Consider the following 17015-nt stretch of genomic DNA (forward strand, 5'->3'; position numbering starts at 1 on the left):
GCTTAGCAACAGAAACTTTGGGCTTAATTGTGAGCATAAGTTGAAGATTACTTATATTGTAATTTTGGAGGCCCTCTTGAGGTTCTCTCAGATGACTGTAGACTAGAGATGTCAAACTCGGTTTTGTCAGGGTTGTGTTTGACCTCGGGGGGGGGGTGAGGCGGAAGGCCATAGCTAGCTCTACATCACTCATGTTGGGGGTACTTGTGGTGGCCTGAGCACTCTGCCAGCAAAAACAGAGCTCAAGAGGGCAGTGTGCAGTCCTCCTGAGCTCCGTTTTCACTGGCACAAGGATGTAAGAGGCAGTCACAGCTGAAAATGGAGCTCGGGAGGGCTGCATGTGGCCTTCTCAAGCTCCATCTTCACTGGCAGAGACACTGTGAGCCTGTCCTTTGCTGTTTCCAGGGTGGCCCCATGGACCATATCTAAGCAATCCATGGGCTAGATTGGAGCTGTGGGCCTTGAGTTTGACACCCCTGCTGTAGACAATTAGGCTCTCTCACTCATCAGACATAAAGTATATTAGTGTCAACATGTCATTGGGAATTAAAGTTAGTGTTCATCCATTCTTTTTCTATCCCCCCAAAACCAAGGATTTTTTTTTCAGTTTATGCATCTCCTATTATATTGCTATGTAGGCAGTATCTCTCCTAGGGAACAATGAGATAAGAGAGGACTTAACCCACAGCTGCATATTGGCAAGAGAAAGAAAGGAATCTCCCTGCTTCCTCAGGCTGTAAAAGAGGTGGCAAGAGATTTGTCTTATCAAACTTGCAAAATTGTTGTCAGCCCTCCCATGCAGACCAGACAGGAAGCATGACCAGATGAGCTAATTCTACTGTATTATAAGGCTATATAAATAGGGTTTCTCAAGTTTGAAAGTATAACTCTCCCACAGTCACTTTTAATAGCCTGATCGATTAGGGCAATTAGTTAGGTCCTTTCTAACTTTATTTCTTTGCCCATGATGCAGCTGTGGGCTGTGCCATCTCTTATCTGATTGCTCCTTGGGCAGCATCTCTTGTCCTCTTCTCCCAAGGTCATTCCCACATATCATTACACCTACATGCCCTTCCATGGCCCAATGCCATCTTTATTTATTTATTTATATTTATTTTATTTATTTGTCAAGCGATTAACAGGTGTAAGTATAAACATAGTTATGAATACATGGAATGGGAACATATAAGAAAAATAAAAGAACCAATAGGACAGGGACGGTAGGCATGTTGGTGCGCTTATGCACGCCCCCTACAGACCTCTTAGGAAAGGGGTGAGGTCAATAGTAGACAGTCTCTAAGGTTAAAGTTTCTTTAGACTGCATAGCACTGCTGAACATTGAGTTACAATGTAATTGTGAAAAACATTAGGATACTTTAAAATGGAGCTGTTTTATGAACCATGGTGGTGCAGTGGTTAGAGTGCAGCCCTGCAGTCTACTTCTACTGACTGCCAGCTGCCTACAATTTGGCAGTTCAAATCTCACCAGTCTCAAGGTTGACTCAGCCTTCCATCCTTCCGAGGTGGGTAAAATGAGGACCCAGATTGTTGGGGGCAATATGCTGACTCTGTAAACTGCTTAGAGAGGGCTGTAAAGTAGTATATAATTCTAAGTGCTATTGCTATTGCTATACCTAGGCCCCATCTTAGAAACCTAGTCATGCTCTTGATCCAACTCCACTATCTTAGACTTCTGCCATTAACCGCACTCATATATATATTTCAACACTTAATTTTCACACATTCTTCTCACAAGCAGAGATTTAAGGTGAGCTTCCATATTGTTCCCAGGAACCGCTAGTTCTGTTGTGTAAGAACGCACTTATTTATTCACCCTGGCTACGAATGGATTGATTCTGTTTTAAAACCACCAAGACTGAAAGGCATCAGCTGTTAATGGAGAGGAATCCCCCAGAAAGATTCTGAAAAAGATTTACTTTTTTCAAATTCAGTATGGAAAATGCTGAACTCTGAATGCCTATGTTTCAATATCTGAACCAGTCAAAGCAAGTCCAAGGGTGTATCTGGGCAGCCATCTCCCCTCTGGCCCCAGCATTGCTGTTTAACCATTGGATGATGGATTTAGAAAGTTTAAAACTGGGAGTGGCCAGAAGCATAAAGAGACCCAATGGCTGCAAGGTACATGGTTTTGGGGATAGATTGACAAGTGAACTCTCAAAGTCAAGATAATTATTTGTTTCGTTCACAAATATAGGAGACAGATTGTAACATTATTTATTCCTTTAATCTTTTGAGTACAATACAAACGCATACAAAGATTCAGAGCCTGTGTCTTGAGCACACTCTTGTACTGCAGCGAGTCTTGGACCCTTTACACACGGCAAGAGAGAAAATACCTGTCATATGTGCTGTCTCCGACGTATTCTTGGCATTACCTGGCACAACAAAGTTCCAAACAGCACAGCCTTGGAACGTGCTGGAATTTCTAGCATGTAGCTACTATTGAAACAGCGACGTCTACGCTGGCTTGGGCATGTTGTGAGGATGGCTGATTGGTGGATTCCAAAAGATCTCCTGCATGGAGAATTAGTGCAGGGAAAGCACCCTAGAGGGAGACCACAGCTTCAATATAAGGATATCTGCAAGAGGGATCTAAAGGCCTTGGGAAAGGACATCAACAGCTGGGAAACCTTAACTTCTGATCATTCAGCTTGGAGGCTAAAGGCGCAGCATGGCCTTCTCCAATTTGAAGAGACATTCATTCGGCGGGCCGAGGCAAACAGGCAGTCCCGGACCAGCGAAATCTGGGGGCTGGACAGGGGACAGACTGTATCTGTCCTCAGTATGGAAGGGATTGCCACTCTCGACTTGGCCTTTTTAGCCACACTAGATGCTGTTTTAGGACCTCTTTTCAGAGCACGATACACTTTTGAGGCTGAAGGATGCCAATCCCAATGCCTTTTAATCTTTTGAGTTTAGAAGTATTGTTTGAAATGCATCTTATTACTGCAACTTAAGGGGTTTTTGATTTAGAATTTAAAAAGCTGGTAGCAGAGGAGGAAGGGAAACAGAAGGGTAAGTCCAAAAAAAAAAAAAAAGTCAAAGGATCCCAAATTGGATTCTGCAACATTATCCTAGTATACGTATATTTGCCTTCATTTATGACAATCAAAGGGACAATCATCGTACAGGAAGGCAGAGAGGAGCAGAAGAAGCAGAAGAGAGGTTAAGGCAGGTGGTCTGAAGTTCTTCCAGCAGGATGGTCGTTTTTGTCCCACTGTGTCATGGGTGGACGAGAAGCTGTGCATTCCACTTAAAGATCAAGAACCATGGGTAAACCTTCTCTCCAGCAAAATTTGCTTTTGGAAAAGTGAAGATTTCAGCATTCGTATCACCATCAAAAAAGGCTATGAGGCCTTGTGAATAGTCCAGAGAAACTCGGATCCTTCTTGGGGAATGGCACAAGGTCAAATCTGTCCTGGGCTGAGTGATTGACTCATACTTCCCATTAATTCGCTGCACTCCCCAGTAACCTCCTTGAGGGTTGAGGAGAATCAGCCCGTTTCTGTTTGCAGATTCCCTGACAATCCCCACCCCCCACCACTCCCCTTCCTCCACCACTTCCACCTCCCAGCAAAGCTTCCCAGAACTAAAGCTCTCGTGGCTTAGGACGCTGGCCATAACGTCGTATCTCAGAGGACTGCGGTTCACTTGCTGATTCATGCCTTTCCATCTCACGCTTTTCAAATCAGAGGATACGTAGAGCTGTGGGTGAGCTGTGCTTGGATTCAGAGTCAAATTGGCTGTGTGGAAGAAAGAATGGAAAAAATGGTCACCATCCGCTATGGAATCTATAGCTCTTCAAATAATTATAATAGTTATCCGTTTATTTGGCAAGAGTAAGGATCTAGAGATGGGATCTCTCCTCAATTAAGGGAATTTTTTTCAATGAGGAGATTACAACGAGGCTGATTTTAAATAACTAATAAAATAGAAAGCCATAAGAGATTTCAATTTCATTGTACGCATATTGTGCATTGACAATAAACCTTTGATTTGATTTGATTTGATTTCAAAAGTGTTCAGTACTATAGAGCTCATATCCCAGGGATCTATGAAAATGATGGAACCAAAGTTAAGATGGTTTACACAAAAAATATCTTGTCTTCTAGGTAAGTCCCAAGAAGAAGTTGCAATTCTAGGCAGAAGCATTGGCAAGTTGATTGTGTGAGAAAGCCCCATTCATTGCAAAGCCTGGACTAAATTAATTTTGAAACAATGTTGAATGTAGGGGAAATATTTTTTTTAATAAAGTTTATTACATTTTCACCTTTAAAAAACAAATTCTAAATACATTTTTTGCAGTTATTTGTGACATCAGTTATTACCATTCTCCTATACATACATATATATATACATTATTTACCCTAACCTTTTTGCTGAGGGGGAAAATATTTTTAAAATGTCAGTGCAGATTAAAACACAACAGATTGCGATTCGTGTGGTCTATCTGTCTGCCTTTCTCAAAAACACAGAGCTTTATTGCACACAAAGATCACCAAGTTAAAACAGACTTCAATAGAGTGTGGTTACCCTCCTTCTTGAAATGATTTATCTCGCTTGGGCTGCAAAAACCAAAGTATGGCATCTAAAAGGCTGATTTGTGATGCCACTAAAACAAATAGAAAGGGAAATAGCATGCATGATGCACACAGCTATTTCCTTCAGAACGGAAACCCTCCTATGCCCCCCAAAAATCTGGGTCCCCATTTTACCCACCTCAGAAGGGTGAGTCAACCTTCAGCCTAGTGGGATTTGAATTGCCAAATTGCAGGCAGCTGATAGTCAGCAGAAGTGGCCTGCAATACAGCACTCTAACCACTGCACCACCAAGGCTCTTACCTTAGCTTAATAACTTAATGACCTTTGAGAAGATGTTTCAGATGGATTCTTACACCTGTCTTTTAGTTCTCCTTATGAGTTCTGAACATTTTAAAAACCATAGCTGATATCGATATATCAATATAGCTGATGTTTATTGATGAAAAAAAAAACAGGATTACCTATTATGTGGCCTTCAGCTGATCCACACGGAATACATTTCTGTAGACAACTTTGGATACCTTTTCTTGCCTTGGTTCCCTCATTAGGAAGCTGTGAACCTTAGAGAATAGTTTGATGTTAGAACACTGTTGTCATCATTTTCTTCTCTCTTTTTTTTTACAAAGACATTGCAAGGAGTTTATTAATATATGCCATCTTTTGGAGAAGGTGTGTCAGAGTCCTAGTGATCCAAGGGCAGCTTTGGCTAACCCCCCCTCCCCCCCAAGGACTAGCTACTTAGTTCTTACCCCATGTTTAGATGTTTGGAGACTCTGCAAGGATAGATGTGGATTTGTTTCTTCTGGGATTTGCAAACCACTCTGGGCAATTTTATTCTTGGAGGGGAGAATGTATGAATCTGAACAATAAACACTTTGATTTGGCATTTTAAGGAAGTGATAGATTGAATAGGCCATCCAATCCTACCAAGGGCTTGCCAAAATTTGCACCAATGATTCTGAAGGGAGAGGAGGAAAGATTAGAAAGTGAGGTTCCACAGGCTGAGCAAGCTTGTTTAAGACCTGGACTATCCTGGTCTTCCTTTAAATTCAGAGTGGAGAGTTTTTCTTGGGCTAAAAGTTGTAGTTCAGGCTTTGAATGGCATGCTGGGCCCTACAGAAAGAACAGGTTACAGCCAGAACCAAAAATTAATTGAATTTAATTTTCTTATTTCTTTCAAAACAGCTATACTTAATTCAGTTACTTTCCAATCATTGATTTAATTCTTCCTCCTTTTTCATCACATTAATGGACCAGTTTATTTTTTTAAATGTTATTTATTGAATTTTATCCCTTTTTTATCCTTTTATCCTTTTCGTTATAAATAAGGCAGCAAACATACCCAATACCCATTCCCCCTTTTTTATTTTGTCTTCTGCTCTTTTTATATCATTTTTAATGGTTGTAAGCAGAATCATGTTTTTGAGATCAGTGGCCATATTGACTGATGGATGGATTGATTGATTGATAGATGAATGAATAGTAATAAAAAGTACTATGGTATAATAATAGTACTTAGACTTATATGCTTCTATATAGTGCTTTGCAGCACTCACTGGATGGTTTACCACGTCGAAATGTTGCCCTCAACAATTTGGGTCCTCATTTTACCGACCTTGAAAATATGGAAGGCAGGACTTCTGGTTTGAGTCTCTTTGATGACAGACTGAAATCCGCGATCGTGCACAGTTTTGATCTGTGCTCGCCGCCAGAGCGCCCCGAGCTGGCTGGTTTTCGGGCTAAGCCACCCCATAGAGTGAAGAAGGGGGAGACTGCTAGCAGGGTTGAGGAGAGCCACATCTCTCTTCCCCAGCTGGCCATTACTCCCTTTCCCGAAGGTGGTTGCAGCGGTGGTCAGAAATGGCCACCTCAAAGAAGAACTGAACCGGAAAGAATGTGCAGGAGGAAGATAAGAAGAGAAAGTTTTGGTCGACCGGGTTAAACTGAAAAAGCAACAACATAAGGTACCCTGGAATTTAAATTAAATAACATTGTTCCTAAAGAAGATTTTGAAGCTGCGAAGGAGAGAGAGAAGGGAAAGGATTAGGGTTTTTTTTCTTCCCTTCCTTATACTGACAGCTAAGAGACTTAAGCAAGAAATTGAAAAAAAATCCACTTTGACATTAATAGGCATTTAAGCTGAAAATAAAAGTCAAAGGAATAATAAAGATTTCTGGATATTTAAAAGTTTTTAAAAGCAGGAAAGGAGAGAAAAAAAAGAATAAAAGGGCAGGTTCTGGAAAAATGGAGGAGATTGCCTGCAACTAAGGAATGGTAACTAAAAGGAACTTACAGTGAAATTTTAACAAGATTCCTCAAAGATACATTTTAACTGAAACTTTGCAACAAAATAATAGAACCCCAGGAAGAGAAAGTGGAAAAAAGAAGCAAGAAGAAACAGCCTTACTTACTTGCTGATTTTTGGTTTTTGCATCTAGATGACTAAAATTAATCGGGTGGTTGTTTAAAAGTCTTTAAAATGGTATCACTCTTAGAAGAACTGAAAATGGAACTTAAAAAATGGAAAGAAGATGCACAAGAAGGGAGAGGTTCTTATGGCTTCGTATTTCAATTCTTAGAAATGGAGATCTGGAACTATGAGAAACAACAAGAAACGCTTGCAGAACAAGAAGATTGGGACAAAGAAGAAGCCATCTTTACTGATCAAATAATTTTAAGTGGGGGGAAAAAGGAAAGGGGGAAAAGAGAGTGAACGGTTTAAGACTAGAAAAAACAACCAAAAAGAAGAAGAACAATTTGAAAGATAAGTATAATATTAGAAAGCAACAGAAGAGAGGATTACAGATGAGAGAGTTAGAAGTAGAGAGACAAGGGGGTAAAAAGGGGAGGGAGAAGAAGAGGGGGAAGAAGGTAAGGAAAAGAAGTTGTAAAAGACAGAAACAAGAAATAGAGAAACAGGGAAAAGATATAAGGATTGTAACCATAAGCTTGTTTACAGATAATGGGTGAAAATCTAATTGTAAAAGGGATTCTGCAAAGGTACATAAGATAGCATTGTTATATTACAAACAGAAATAATTTTAGAAAATATGACTAAAATGATGGATAAAATATTTACTGTAATGTAGTGGAATGTTTGTTAATAAATAAATGAATTAAAGTGAATGAGAGAATTAAATGGGAACATTTTAATTATTATTAATGATTTATAAAAATATAAGTGAGAAATATGGAAAAAAAAGAATTAACTATGGAAAGTTTATAAGTGTTCCCAAGGAAATATGATATTTAATTGAAAAGAAATGTTAAAGATGTTAAGATTTTAATGAATATTAATGATAGAATTGAATTGGAATGGAATGTGTGTTTTATTTACACACACACACACACACACACACACACACACACACACACACATATATATATATAGAATCTCATCTGCCATCATCAGGCTTCTGTATACAGAAGCCTGATGATGGCAGATGAGATTCTGCTGAAACGTGCTACAACTTTAAAAGAACAACTACAATGACGTGGGAAAATACCCGAACAAAGCCGAATGCCATACATGTAAGTACCCGAAAACTTAAGAATATATATATATATATATATATATATATATATATATATATATATATATATATATATATATATATATATATAATATTTTCTTTTAAGAATATAGTGTGTATTTTAAGAATGTACCAAGCAGAATTCGATTGGAAGTTATGTATTATATTGAATGCTATAATCTTAAAGGTATACACTGAAGCTTAGATAAGAGTTTGAATGGATAAAATTAAAAGATATAAAGGTGTCATACTCCAATTAGTAACTACAGGGGGAAATTTGTTTAATGAGAAAAGATAATATGAAATTGTAACAGGACAGACAAAAGTATAAATAGAATGATTTGAATTGATATGAGATAATTAAAATAAAGTTGAGAAAATTAAAAGAGGGGAAAAACTATGTAGAAAATATAAAACAGTAATAAGATATGGAATAGAATATAAAAATGAACATGAAATTGAGTTTTGTGTCTGTATGAAGACGTGATAACCCGGGACCATGCTATTTTCAAAAAAAGATGTTTTATTTGTATTTTGTTTTTGTGAAAACCCAAATAAAATTTTCAAAAAAAAAAAGAAAGAAAGAAAATATGGAAGGCTGAGTCAACCTTGAGCTAGTCAGTATAGAACTCCTGGAAATATGCAGAGTTAGCTTGCAATACTGCATTCTAACTTCTGAGCCAACAAGGCTGTGGTGACAGGCAAGATGGACAGGACTATAAGATTGAATCTCTGCCACTTTGCAGTGACCCTCTTGACTTTTTGATTTCCCTAATGAAGCTTCATGGTGATCTCTGTAATCTGGGCTCCACACTCTGCTTGTCAACTGTCCCAGCTTGGTCAGTTAGAAAACAAAGACTCTCAGGCCCATGGTTAACCAGGGGTGGGATTCAAAAATCCCAGCAACTGGTTCACTGCCCAATTGCTGGGTAGGCATGGCCATGGTGGGTGTGGCCTACTGGAACTTCTGGTACTTCCGGTAGGGTTAGGGTTTCACCTTCCCAAGGGTCCGGAGGCTTCCCTTGGGCCTCTGGGGGCCCTCCGGAAGCCGGAAACAGGGCCATTTTATGACTTCCAGTACTTCCAGAAAACCCATTTTCCCCCTTCCCAGAGCCTCCACGCGGACCCTGCACTTACCTGCATCGAAAATGGGCCGCCTGGAGACTCCTGGGAGGGATGGGGTGGGGCCAGCCGGTCGGTTCAAATACCAGTTTGGCGAACCAGATGCAAATTTAACATCTGGTTCACCCGAACCGGTCTGAACCGGTAGAATCTCACCCCTGTAGTTAGCCAAAGGTATACCAAGTGGTTATAGAAGAAGTGAAGCTGGATCTGAAGTTTTCTCACCAAAGCATATGGTTAATTTTCCCTTGTTTCCATCCACCCCACCCCTTGGTTATCAACAGTGTGCCCCCCAAAAAAGAAAGAAAAGATAAATAGATAATTGAAAGTGAACGGACAAAAGATGCAAGTAAAATTATTTAAATTGAGGTGAAATAAATAAAATTGAATTAAGAGAGGGAATAGAAGAGAGAAAATATATAGAAAATATAGAATGTTAAATAAGATATGAAATGGTATATTTGTGAGCATGAATTTGATTTATGTCTGTACAAAAAGATGTAATCAGGGGTAAGCCGCTTTCCAAAAAGAAGTTTTATGTATTTATGTTTTGTGTTATGTCTCTCTATGTTTGAATTAAAACCCTAAAAGAACGTTGGAAGAGAATAATGAAATTGTAAATAAGGCAGATGGATACAATGAAAATATATAATTCAAGGTAAAAGAAATATAATTGAATAGAAGGAAAGGGAGGAATAAAGAGAAGTTGGGAAAAGATATGAAGTTGAACAGATAAGAAAAATATATATATTAAATTGTGCTTGTATGGAAATATGATAATTTGGAATTATTTTGTTTTTAAGTAAGATGCCTTATTTGTTTTTCCAGGAAAGATCTTTTATGTTCTTATATTCTATGTTTTGTTTGTTTGTGTATTGGTTTCAAAAATTAATAAAACTTGTTTATAAAAAACAAAAAAACAAAACAGTGTGCCCAGTTAGATGCTAACAAATTGTTTGGGAAACAGTCCCCATTTTCGCATTTCTGCGTTTCTTTGCTTGACCTTAGAACGGTCAGCGATTCTCACAGGGTGGTGCAATACTTAGTTTCAATTCCTCCTGCTAAACCTCCCTCTTATCCCACCCACTGATCCCTCTTCCTGTTGCTATGGCAGGCTGACATGAAGCAATGCATAGAGTAGCTAAATGGCAGCCCTAACACTACTCCTCTGCAGCCAGTGGAAAATATTATGAGGGGAAGCGGGAAGACGAAGATATTTATAACTTCTGGTCCCCAGATTTCCGGCTGTTAAAATGGGGAACGAACGCAGTGCTCTCTTCAACTTGTTCCCAAAAGGGAAAAAAAGGGAACAAAAGAGGTCCATCTATTTCCTCTATTTGGTTGGGTGGCCTAAAATACACACCTATGGCAATGTCATCCCCCCCCCCCTTTTATATTGACTGAAATCATACAAGGCAGTTTTCATCCTTGTTGTGCTCTATTTCTGTAGAGATGTAGCTATTTCTTATATATAGTGCAACTCCACCCCCTTTTTTATTTGATCTATTTCTTTTAAATAATTTAAATCCCTCTAGCTGTATGTTCCATTTGTGGGATTCATCCCGTCAAGTTTCTGTAATGGCAACAATAGCAAATCTACTCTCATTTACTTGGATTTATAATTCGCCCTGTTTATTCCGCATACTCTGTGCATTGGTGTATTGTCATTTAAGTCCTTTTTGATTGACCCTGTGTTTACTTTCTACGTAACCTGTGTTGTGCCTGACTTCCCCTGCTTCCTTGCCACCTGTTGGATTAGTGCACACATGGTATGGCACTCACTATTAAACGCTTGATTTTACTTGACAGCAAGGTTGATATTCTTACCCACACAAACATCTATGTTACATGCACTGATAGCACTATTAATTTTAGATTGCTGGGGGCAGAAATGTTCTGCATCAATTAATTCTCTGTCCCCATTGTTTAGTTTAAATGTTTCTCCAGAAAATCTGTGAATTTAATGCCAAGTAACTCAGTCTCTTTCTTTGAGGGATGCAAACCATCTCTTTTGCACAGTTTTTCATTGGACCAGCTGCAGACAATGTGACTAATATAACCAAAGCCTTCCCTTTCACACCACTCTTTTAACCACACATTAAACCCCACTTTACAGTGGCCTTTTCCTTTTTGTTCCTTCTATACTGGTAAAACCTTGGAAAAGATAAACCTATAGCCTACTAATTTCCCGCCCCAAAGCTTTGGAAATCATACTGCACAGAAAGTATATCTTTTTGGGACAGATCATCCATGCCGAGACGTACAGTGGCATCCACATCCTTACTGGCATTCTTGATTATCTTAAAAATACACCTCTTGCCTCTGCTGGCAGTAGCACCTGGCAGACAGCTGAGCTCTTTCAAAACCTCCGTATTCTTTCCTAAATTTACATCCCTTACGATTAAATCACCAATCAGAAGATGGCTTCTCTTTTCGGATACTTTGCTCTTCTTGCATGACTGATGTGTAATACCTGATTCACAGCTCTCCCCCATCCAAAATAACTTCTTTGTCTCGGACCACTATCTCCTGCCAATCTGAGTTACCGTCATCACAAGCCAGCTTGAGTTATCATCGTCATCACAGCCAGCCACCTTAGTATCCCCATTAAGGTCATCAAGGGCACTTTATCTGTTATGTAGGGGCATAGCGAAAGCTTTGTGTTTGCGGTTCACAGCTCTCACTCTGCCAGGTCCTACGGATGTCCATACTGCTTTTCCCCTGCACGATCTTTGTGGTAGAGAGGGCTGATAGAGGGCAGCTCAATAGAACTGAATGGCTGGGCTGGACACCTAATTTCTGCCTGAAGAGCACAGACTACAGCAGTGGGGGTGAACCTATGGCACACATGACAGGTGGCACGCAGAGCCCTCTCTCTGGGCATGTGCGCCATTGCCCCAAATCAGCATTACCATGCATGCATGTGTGCCTCCCACTGGCCAGCTGGTGTTCGGGTCTCTGCCACGCATGCACGGGGGCGTGACGCATGCAGGGGGCATGGTGCATGCACGTGGGTGCACATGCATTGCATTTTGGAGGTACACGCACGCTTTGGGCACTCAGTGTCAAAAAGGTTCGCCATCACTGGACTAGAGACTCTAGATAAGTAATCTTGCCATGTAGACTAGCAATTTGTTTACAAATAGGGTAAGTGTCCAATTTTGAAAAGAGTCCCACGAAAGACAGCTACAAAAAAAGTATTGCACTGAAGTAAGCCAGATGTTCTAAAATAAAATAGAATCTATAAATAAAATAGAATCACAAGGAAATATTGATTTCCCTGCAACCAAGTGTTGGAGAGAGGTGGGAAAGACAGAGGAGGAAAAGAATTAATGGGTATATTGATATATTAGGGAGGGAAAAATGAGGTTGGTGGGAGAAGCTAGTGTTCATATCCTTCAATCCTCTTTTTTTTCATGCTAAAGACAGCTCATGTTTCAAAGATTATGTTTTCTTTCATTTAGAAATAGAATTGTACCATCTTTAAGACAAACAGACTTATTTTGAAATCAACAGACTTATTCTTAGAAATGTAACAGTGGGGTTAGGGTTCAGCTCAATCTTGACTTTTGGTGACTGCATGAATGAGCTGTTGCAATTGCACAACGGCCGGTTATTATTAGTCAGGGGTTGGGTTCTGACTTTAGGGCCAGTTTTTATTTTCAGATTACAGGATGAAACAATGGTGGGATTCAAAAATTTTTACTACTGGTTCTGTGGGTGTGGCATGGCTGGGTGGGCATGGCTTGGTAGGTGTGGAAGGATACTGCAAAATCCCTATTCCCTCTCCACCCCACTAATCTGCTTTCCAGTTCCCTTCTCCTGTGCAGGGCAACAAAAGAAGACCCAGCCAATCAGCTGGGGCTCGGGAGGTAGAGAATAGATGGGGGCGGGGCCAGTAAGAGCTGGTATTTGCCGGTTCTCCAAACTACTCAAAATTTCTGCTACTGGTTCTCCAGAACTGGTCAGAACCCGCTGAATACCGCCTCTGGGATGAAACCAGACCCTTACCTGAAAACATCAGAACGATCACCGTGCACTTCAGAGCAATGCTTGCTATCAGCAAGATCAAAAAAACAGTTCTATGCCAGAAGTAAGATGGAGCATCTGTGGAGCATTGGGAAATAATCAATACAGGAAAAACAAATAAATAACATCAGAAAATGTAAGAGTTCTTATGAAACACCTGGAAGTTCATTGTAGATGGATCACCTGCATGACATTGACAGGTATAGGAGGGACATCTGGGGTCTATATGGGATGGGACCAAAAAAGTCTAGAGGTAATATAGGAAGCCTCACAGGTGATTTTCCAGAAGACATCCAGAAACCATTAGAATAACAGCGGGGACAGAAGCAGCAAGTGTTAAGTGAAGTTTGGTGGAAGAAATGCAGGTAGTCCTCGACTTATGACCACAATTGAGCCCAAAATTTGTGTTTGCTGAGACATTTGTTAAGTGAACTTTGCCCCATTTTGCGACCTTTCTTGCCACAGTTCTTAAGTGAATCGCTGTCATTGTAAAGTTAGTATCACAGTTGTTCAGTGAATCTGGAGTCCCCATTGACTTCGCTTGTCAGAAACCAGCTGAGAAGGCTCGGAGTGATGTTCACATGACTCTGAGATCCTGCAAATGTCATAAATATATTTGGATTGCAAAGCACCTGAATTTTGATCATGTGGCCCCTAAACAAATGGTTGTAAGTCAAGGGCAGTGGTGGTATTCAGCTGGTTCGTACCAGTTCAGGTGAACTGGTAGCAAGGATTTGGCGTGGGTCGCCAAACTGGTAGTAACTTCTGGCTGGCCATGCTCCCGACCCGGTAGTCCGGTCGCCGCTTGCTCACTTGGCCCACCCACCCAACGTTCGCTCACCCCGCCCGCCTGACGCTAGCCCTCCCAGTCACTCCTTAAGGTATTTCTTTTTTTTTCCCCTCCCAACAATCAGCTGTTCCTACAATAAGCAGTGCCGGGATTCTCCTCGCTTACTTATTGCTTTGCCCAGGAAGCTTCCCTGAGGCCCAGGAAGGCAAACCCCCCCCCCACCATTTTTTGCCTTTCTGGGCCCCAGGGAGGTCCCAAAATGAAGCATGGGGGGTGCTGTGCCCCCCTATGCCAGGGGTGGGATGCTACCGGTTCTGCCCGGTAGCTCTGAAGAGCAGCAGACACCGAACCGATTCTGTGTTTGATGCTGTTTGACCCCACCCGCCCGCCTGGGCTCTTACCTGTCCTTTATTTCCTGCTTTTTCAACCTCAGCTGCTTTGCGCGGCACAGCTGAGGTTGAAACAGTAGGAAAAAAGAGGCTTTTCAAATGCTGTGCACCCGTGAGCAGCGCTTTTCATCTGTCCGGGCGGCAAACACAGATGTTTGTTTCACACACGTGCTTAGCAAAACGTACTCACCAAACTGGTGGTAAAACCGGTTGATTCCCACCCCTGCCCTATGCTCCATTTTTTTCCTTCCTGAGCCCGAGGGAAGCCTTCTGGAAGTAAAAATACCCCCCAGGAGGCTTCCCTGAGGCCCAGAAGGCCCAAAAATGGAGGGGGGGGTTGCTGCAAAAAGAAAAAAGCCATGCCCACCTAGTCACATGGCCACGCCTCCTAGCCACGCTCACAGAACCGATAGTAAATTGTTTTGAATCGCATCACTACTCTATAGTTCTAATATTCCTGTGGAATTGACTTCCTAATGGGAATTACCTCAAAGAGCTGAAAAGATGGCGATTGTGACCATATAACTGAAGCCCTATTGTGCAACAGATATAAAAACAAAGCGTTGAGGCTTCAGCTATGCCAATCATCTTGATTTTTTTACACACACACACACACATACACACTCCGATGGATAATCCTATGCTACAGCCTTGCAAATCAGCAAGCTGATGTCAGCTTTTAATAGGAACATTCTCCATCTGAAACCAAAATACCAAACGTCAAGCATGGCTAAACTTTTCAGAAACAAAACCGCTCCTGAAACTTACGCAAAAAGACAGACGGAATCAGCCTCAAAGACTGATATAGCTCAAAACGCAATTCTAAATTCAAAGAACTGTTCTCATCTTGAAACCACATAAAACTCATCTTATTGCTAAGATCAGCCGATGTCAAATTTAAGTATTTTTCCATAAACTTTAAAAGACAGTAAAAAAAAGAGAGCTACATTTATTTATTTATTGCCCTGTTTGAGATTGAAATTAGACAGCAGAAGTGCACAGTTCAAAGCCTCTGGCCTATAGACAGTTCTCATCTCTAATTTTTTTTGGCCCTGCAAGTCCTTGGTCCCTGAACAACTTAGCTGCTGAAATTTGGTTGCAAAATAGCAATTTAAATTTAATTTCTTTAAAAAGAAAAAAAAAAAAAAACCTGGTCTTTCTTTGGGCTTTACTGTATTTTACGCTAATATCAAAAGATTCATCTACGAATAGCTTCATGGTTCCAAATAAAATAAAATAAAGGCAATTAGAATATTAATTCAATACCTTTGGGCTGAGTTGATATTAGTGTGGGGTGAACTCCCGGTTTTGGCAGGTGATGTGGTTGAGGATTCATGTTGACTAACTGTCTGCCTTAAAGAAGCGCTTCGAAATAAAAATTGAAAATGAAAGAACCACAAGCAAAAAGACCACAAAAAAAGGAAGCTAATTTATGTATCCACTTCGTTTCCATTTCTTACCAGACTCTATCAGTTTTATCAATTAAATCTCCCGAATTAAACTATTAGCCAACTATTTTGGAATCTTATTATTATTATTATTATTATTATTATTATTATTATTATTATTATTATTATTATTATTATTATTATTATTAGTCAGGAAGTGTCAGCTTCCAGACAAAACTACTCCCATTTATTCAAACCCATTTATTACATTGGTACACTCAAATTGGAGCTTGTAATTTCTATAATAAATTTCACTTGGTCTTTTTGAACTTAAAGCATTTGACTTTATGTTGCTCTTTACTCACATCATCTGTTACAGGGGTCTCCAACCTTGGCCACTTTAAGACTTGTGGACTTCAACTCCCAGAATCCCTCAGCCAACCTTGCCACTTTAAGACTTGTGGACTTCAACTCCCAGAATCCCTCAGCCAACCTTGACTACTTTAAGACTTGTGGACTTCAACTCCCAGAATCCCTCAGCTAGCTATGCCACTTTAAGACTTGTGGACTTCAACTCCCAGAATCCCTCAGCCAGCATAGCTGGCTGAGGAATTCTGGGAGTTGAAGTCCACAAGTCTTAAAGTGGCCAAGGTTGGAGACCCCTGATCTGTTAAATATAGATCCTGCTTGCGTGAACCACAGCAGAGGTACTGAGAGGACCACAAGCTTTCATCCAAATGACTAAAGCAGGCTCATGCCATTGTGCGGACCACAGGGGTGGGATTCAGCCAGTTTGGTCCGGTTCAAGCGAACCGGATGTTAAATTTACATCTGGTTCGCTGAGCTGGTAGTTGAATCAACCAGCTGGCCCCACCTACCTCACCCTACCCCTCCCAGGAATCTCCACATGGCCCATTTTGGATGCAGGTAAGTGCAAGGTTTATGTGGAAGCTCTGGGTAGGCAAAAAACGGTCTGAACCGGAAATTCTGAAAGTCCAGAAATGGGCCTGTTCTCAGCTTTCAGAGGCCCTCCGGAGCTTGGGGGAGGCCATTTTTGCCCTCCCAGAGGCCTGAGGAAAACCTCCGGACTCTGGGGAAGACAAAAAATGGCCCTCCCGGAAGTTCCAATAGGCCATGCCCACCCAGCAACCAGGCAGAGAACCGGTTGCTAGGGTTTTTGATTCCCACCCCTGGTTTGCTG

The 17015-nt window shown here is 40.8% G+C and overlaps 1 protein-coding gene across 1 annotated transcript; it reads right to left on the reverse strand.

Moving 5' to 3' along the window:
- Window positions 1-2212: 2212 nt before the first annotated feature.
- Window positions 2213-15795, reverse strand: LOC113423177 (butyrophilin subfamily 1 member A1-like). Its single transcript, XM_087954402.1, has 4 exons — window positions 15693-15795; window positions 13230-13325; window positions 5025-5123; window positions 2213-3764 (listed from the first exon to the last, which is right to left on the reverse strand). Exons 1-4 carry the CDS (start codon window positions 15760-15762, stop codon window positions 3244-3246), a joined length of 786 nt encoding a protein of 261 aa, XP_087810528.1. The 5' UTR covers window positions 15763-15795; the 3' UTR covers window positions 2213-3243.
- Window positions 15796-17015: the final 1220 nt, after the last annotated feature.

Source organism: Notechis scutatus, chromosome 2 (assembly GCF_049901735.1).
Source record: "Notechis scutatus isolate UNSWTSFEM ecotype Mainland chromosome 2, rNotScu1.2, whole genome shotgun sequence".
Classification (NCBI taxonomy): Eukaryota; Metazoa; Chordata; class Lepidosauria; order Squamata; family Elapidae; genus Notechis; species Notechis scutatus.

What these genes read in the sequence shown, in the direction of transcription:
- LOC113423177 (XM_087954402.1), bottom strand. Translation starts at nt 15,762, where the DNA reads ATGAATCCTCAACCACATCACCTGCCAAAACCGGGAGTTCACCCCACA. An exon ending in AATATCAACTCAGCCCAAAG is followed by an intron (nt 13,326 to 15,692) that starts GTATTGAATTAA and finishes AATGCTCCACAG; the next exon opens with ATGCTCCATCTTACTTCTGG. An exon ending in AGCTGAAGGCCACATAATAG is followed by an intron (nt 3,765 to 5,024) that starts GTAATCCTGTTT and finishes TCTTCCACACAG; the next exon opens with CCAATTTGACTCTGAATCCA.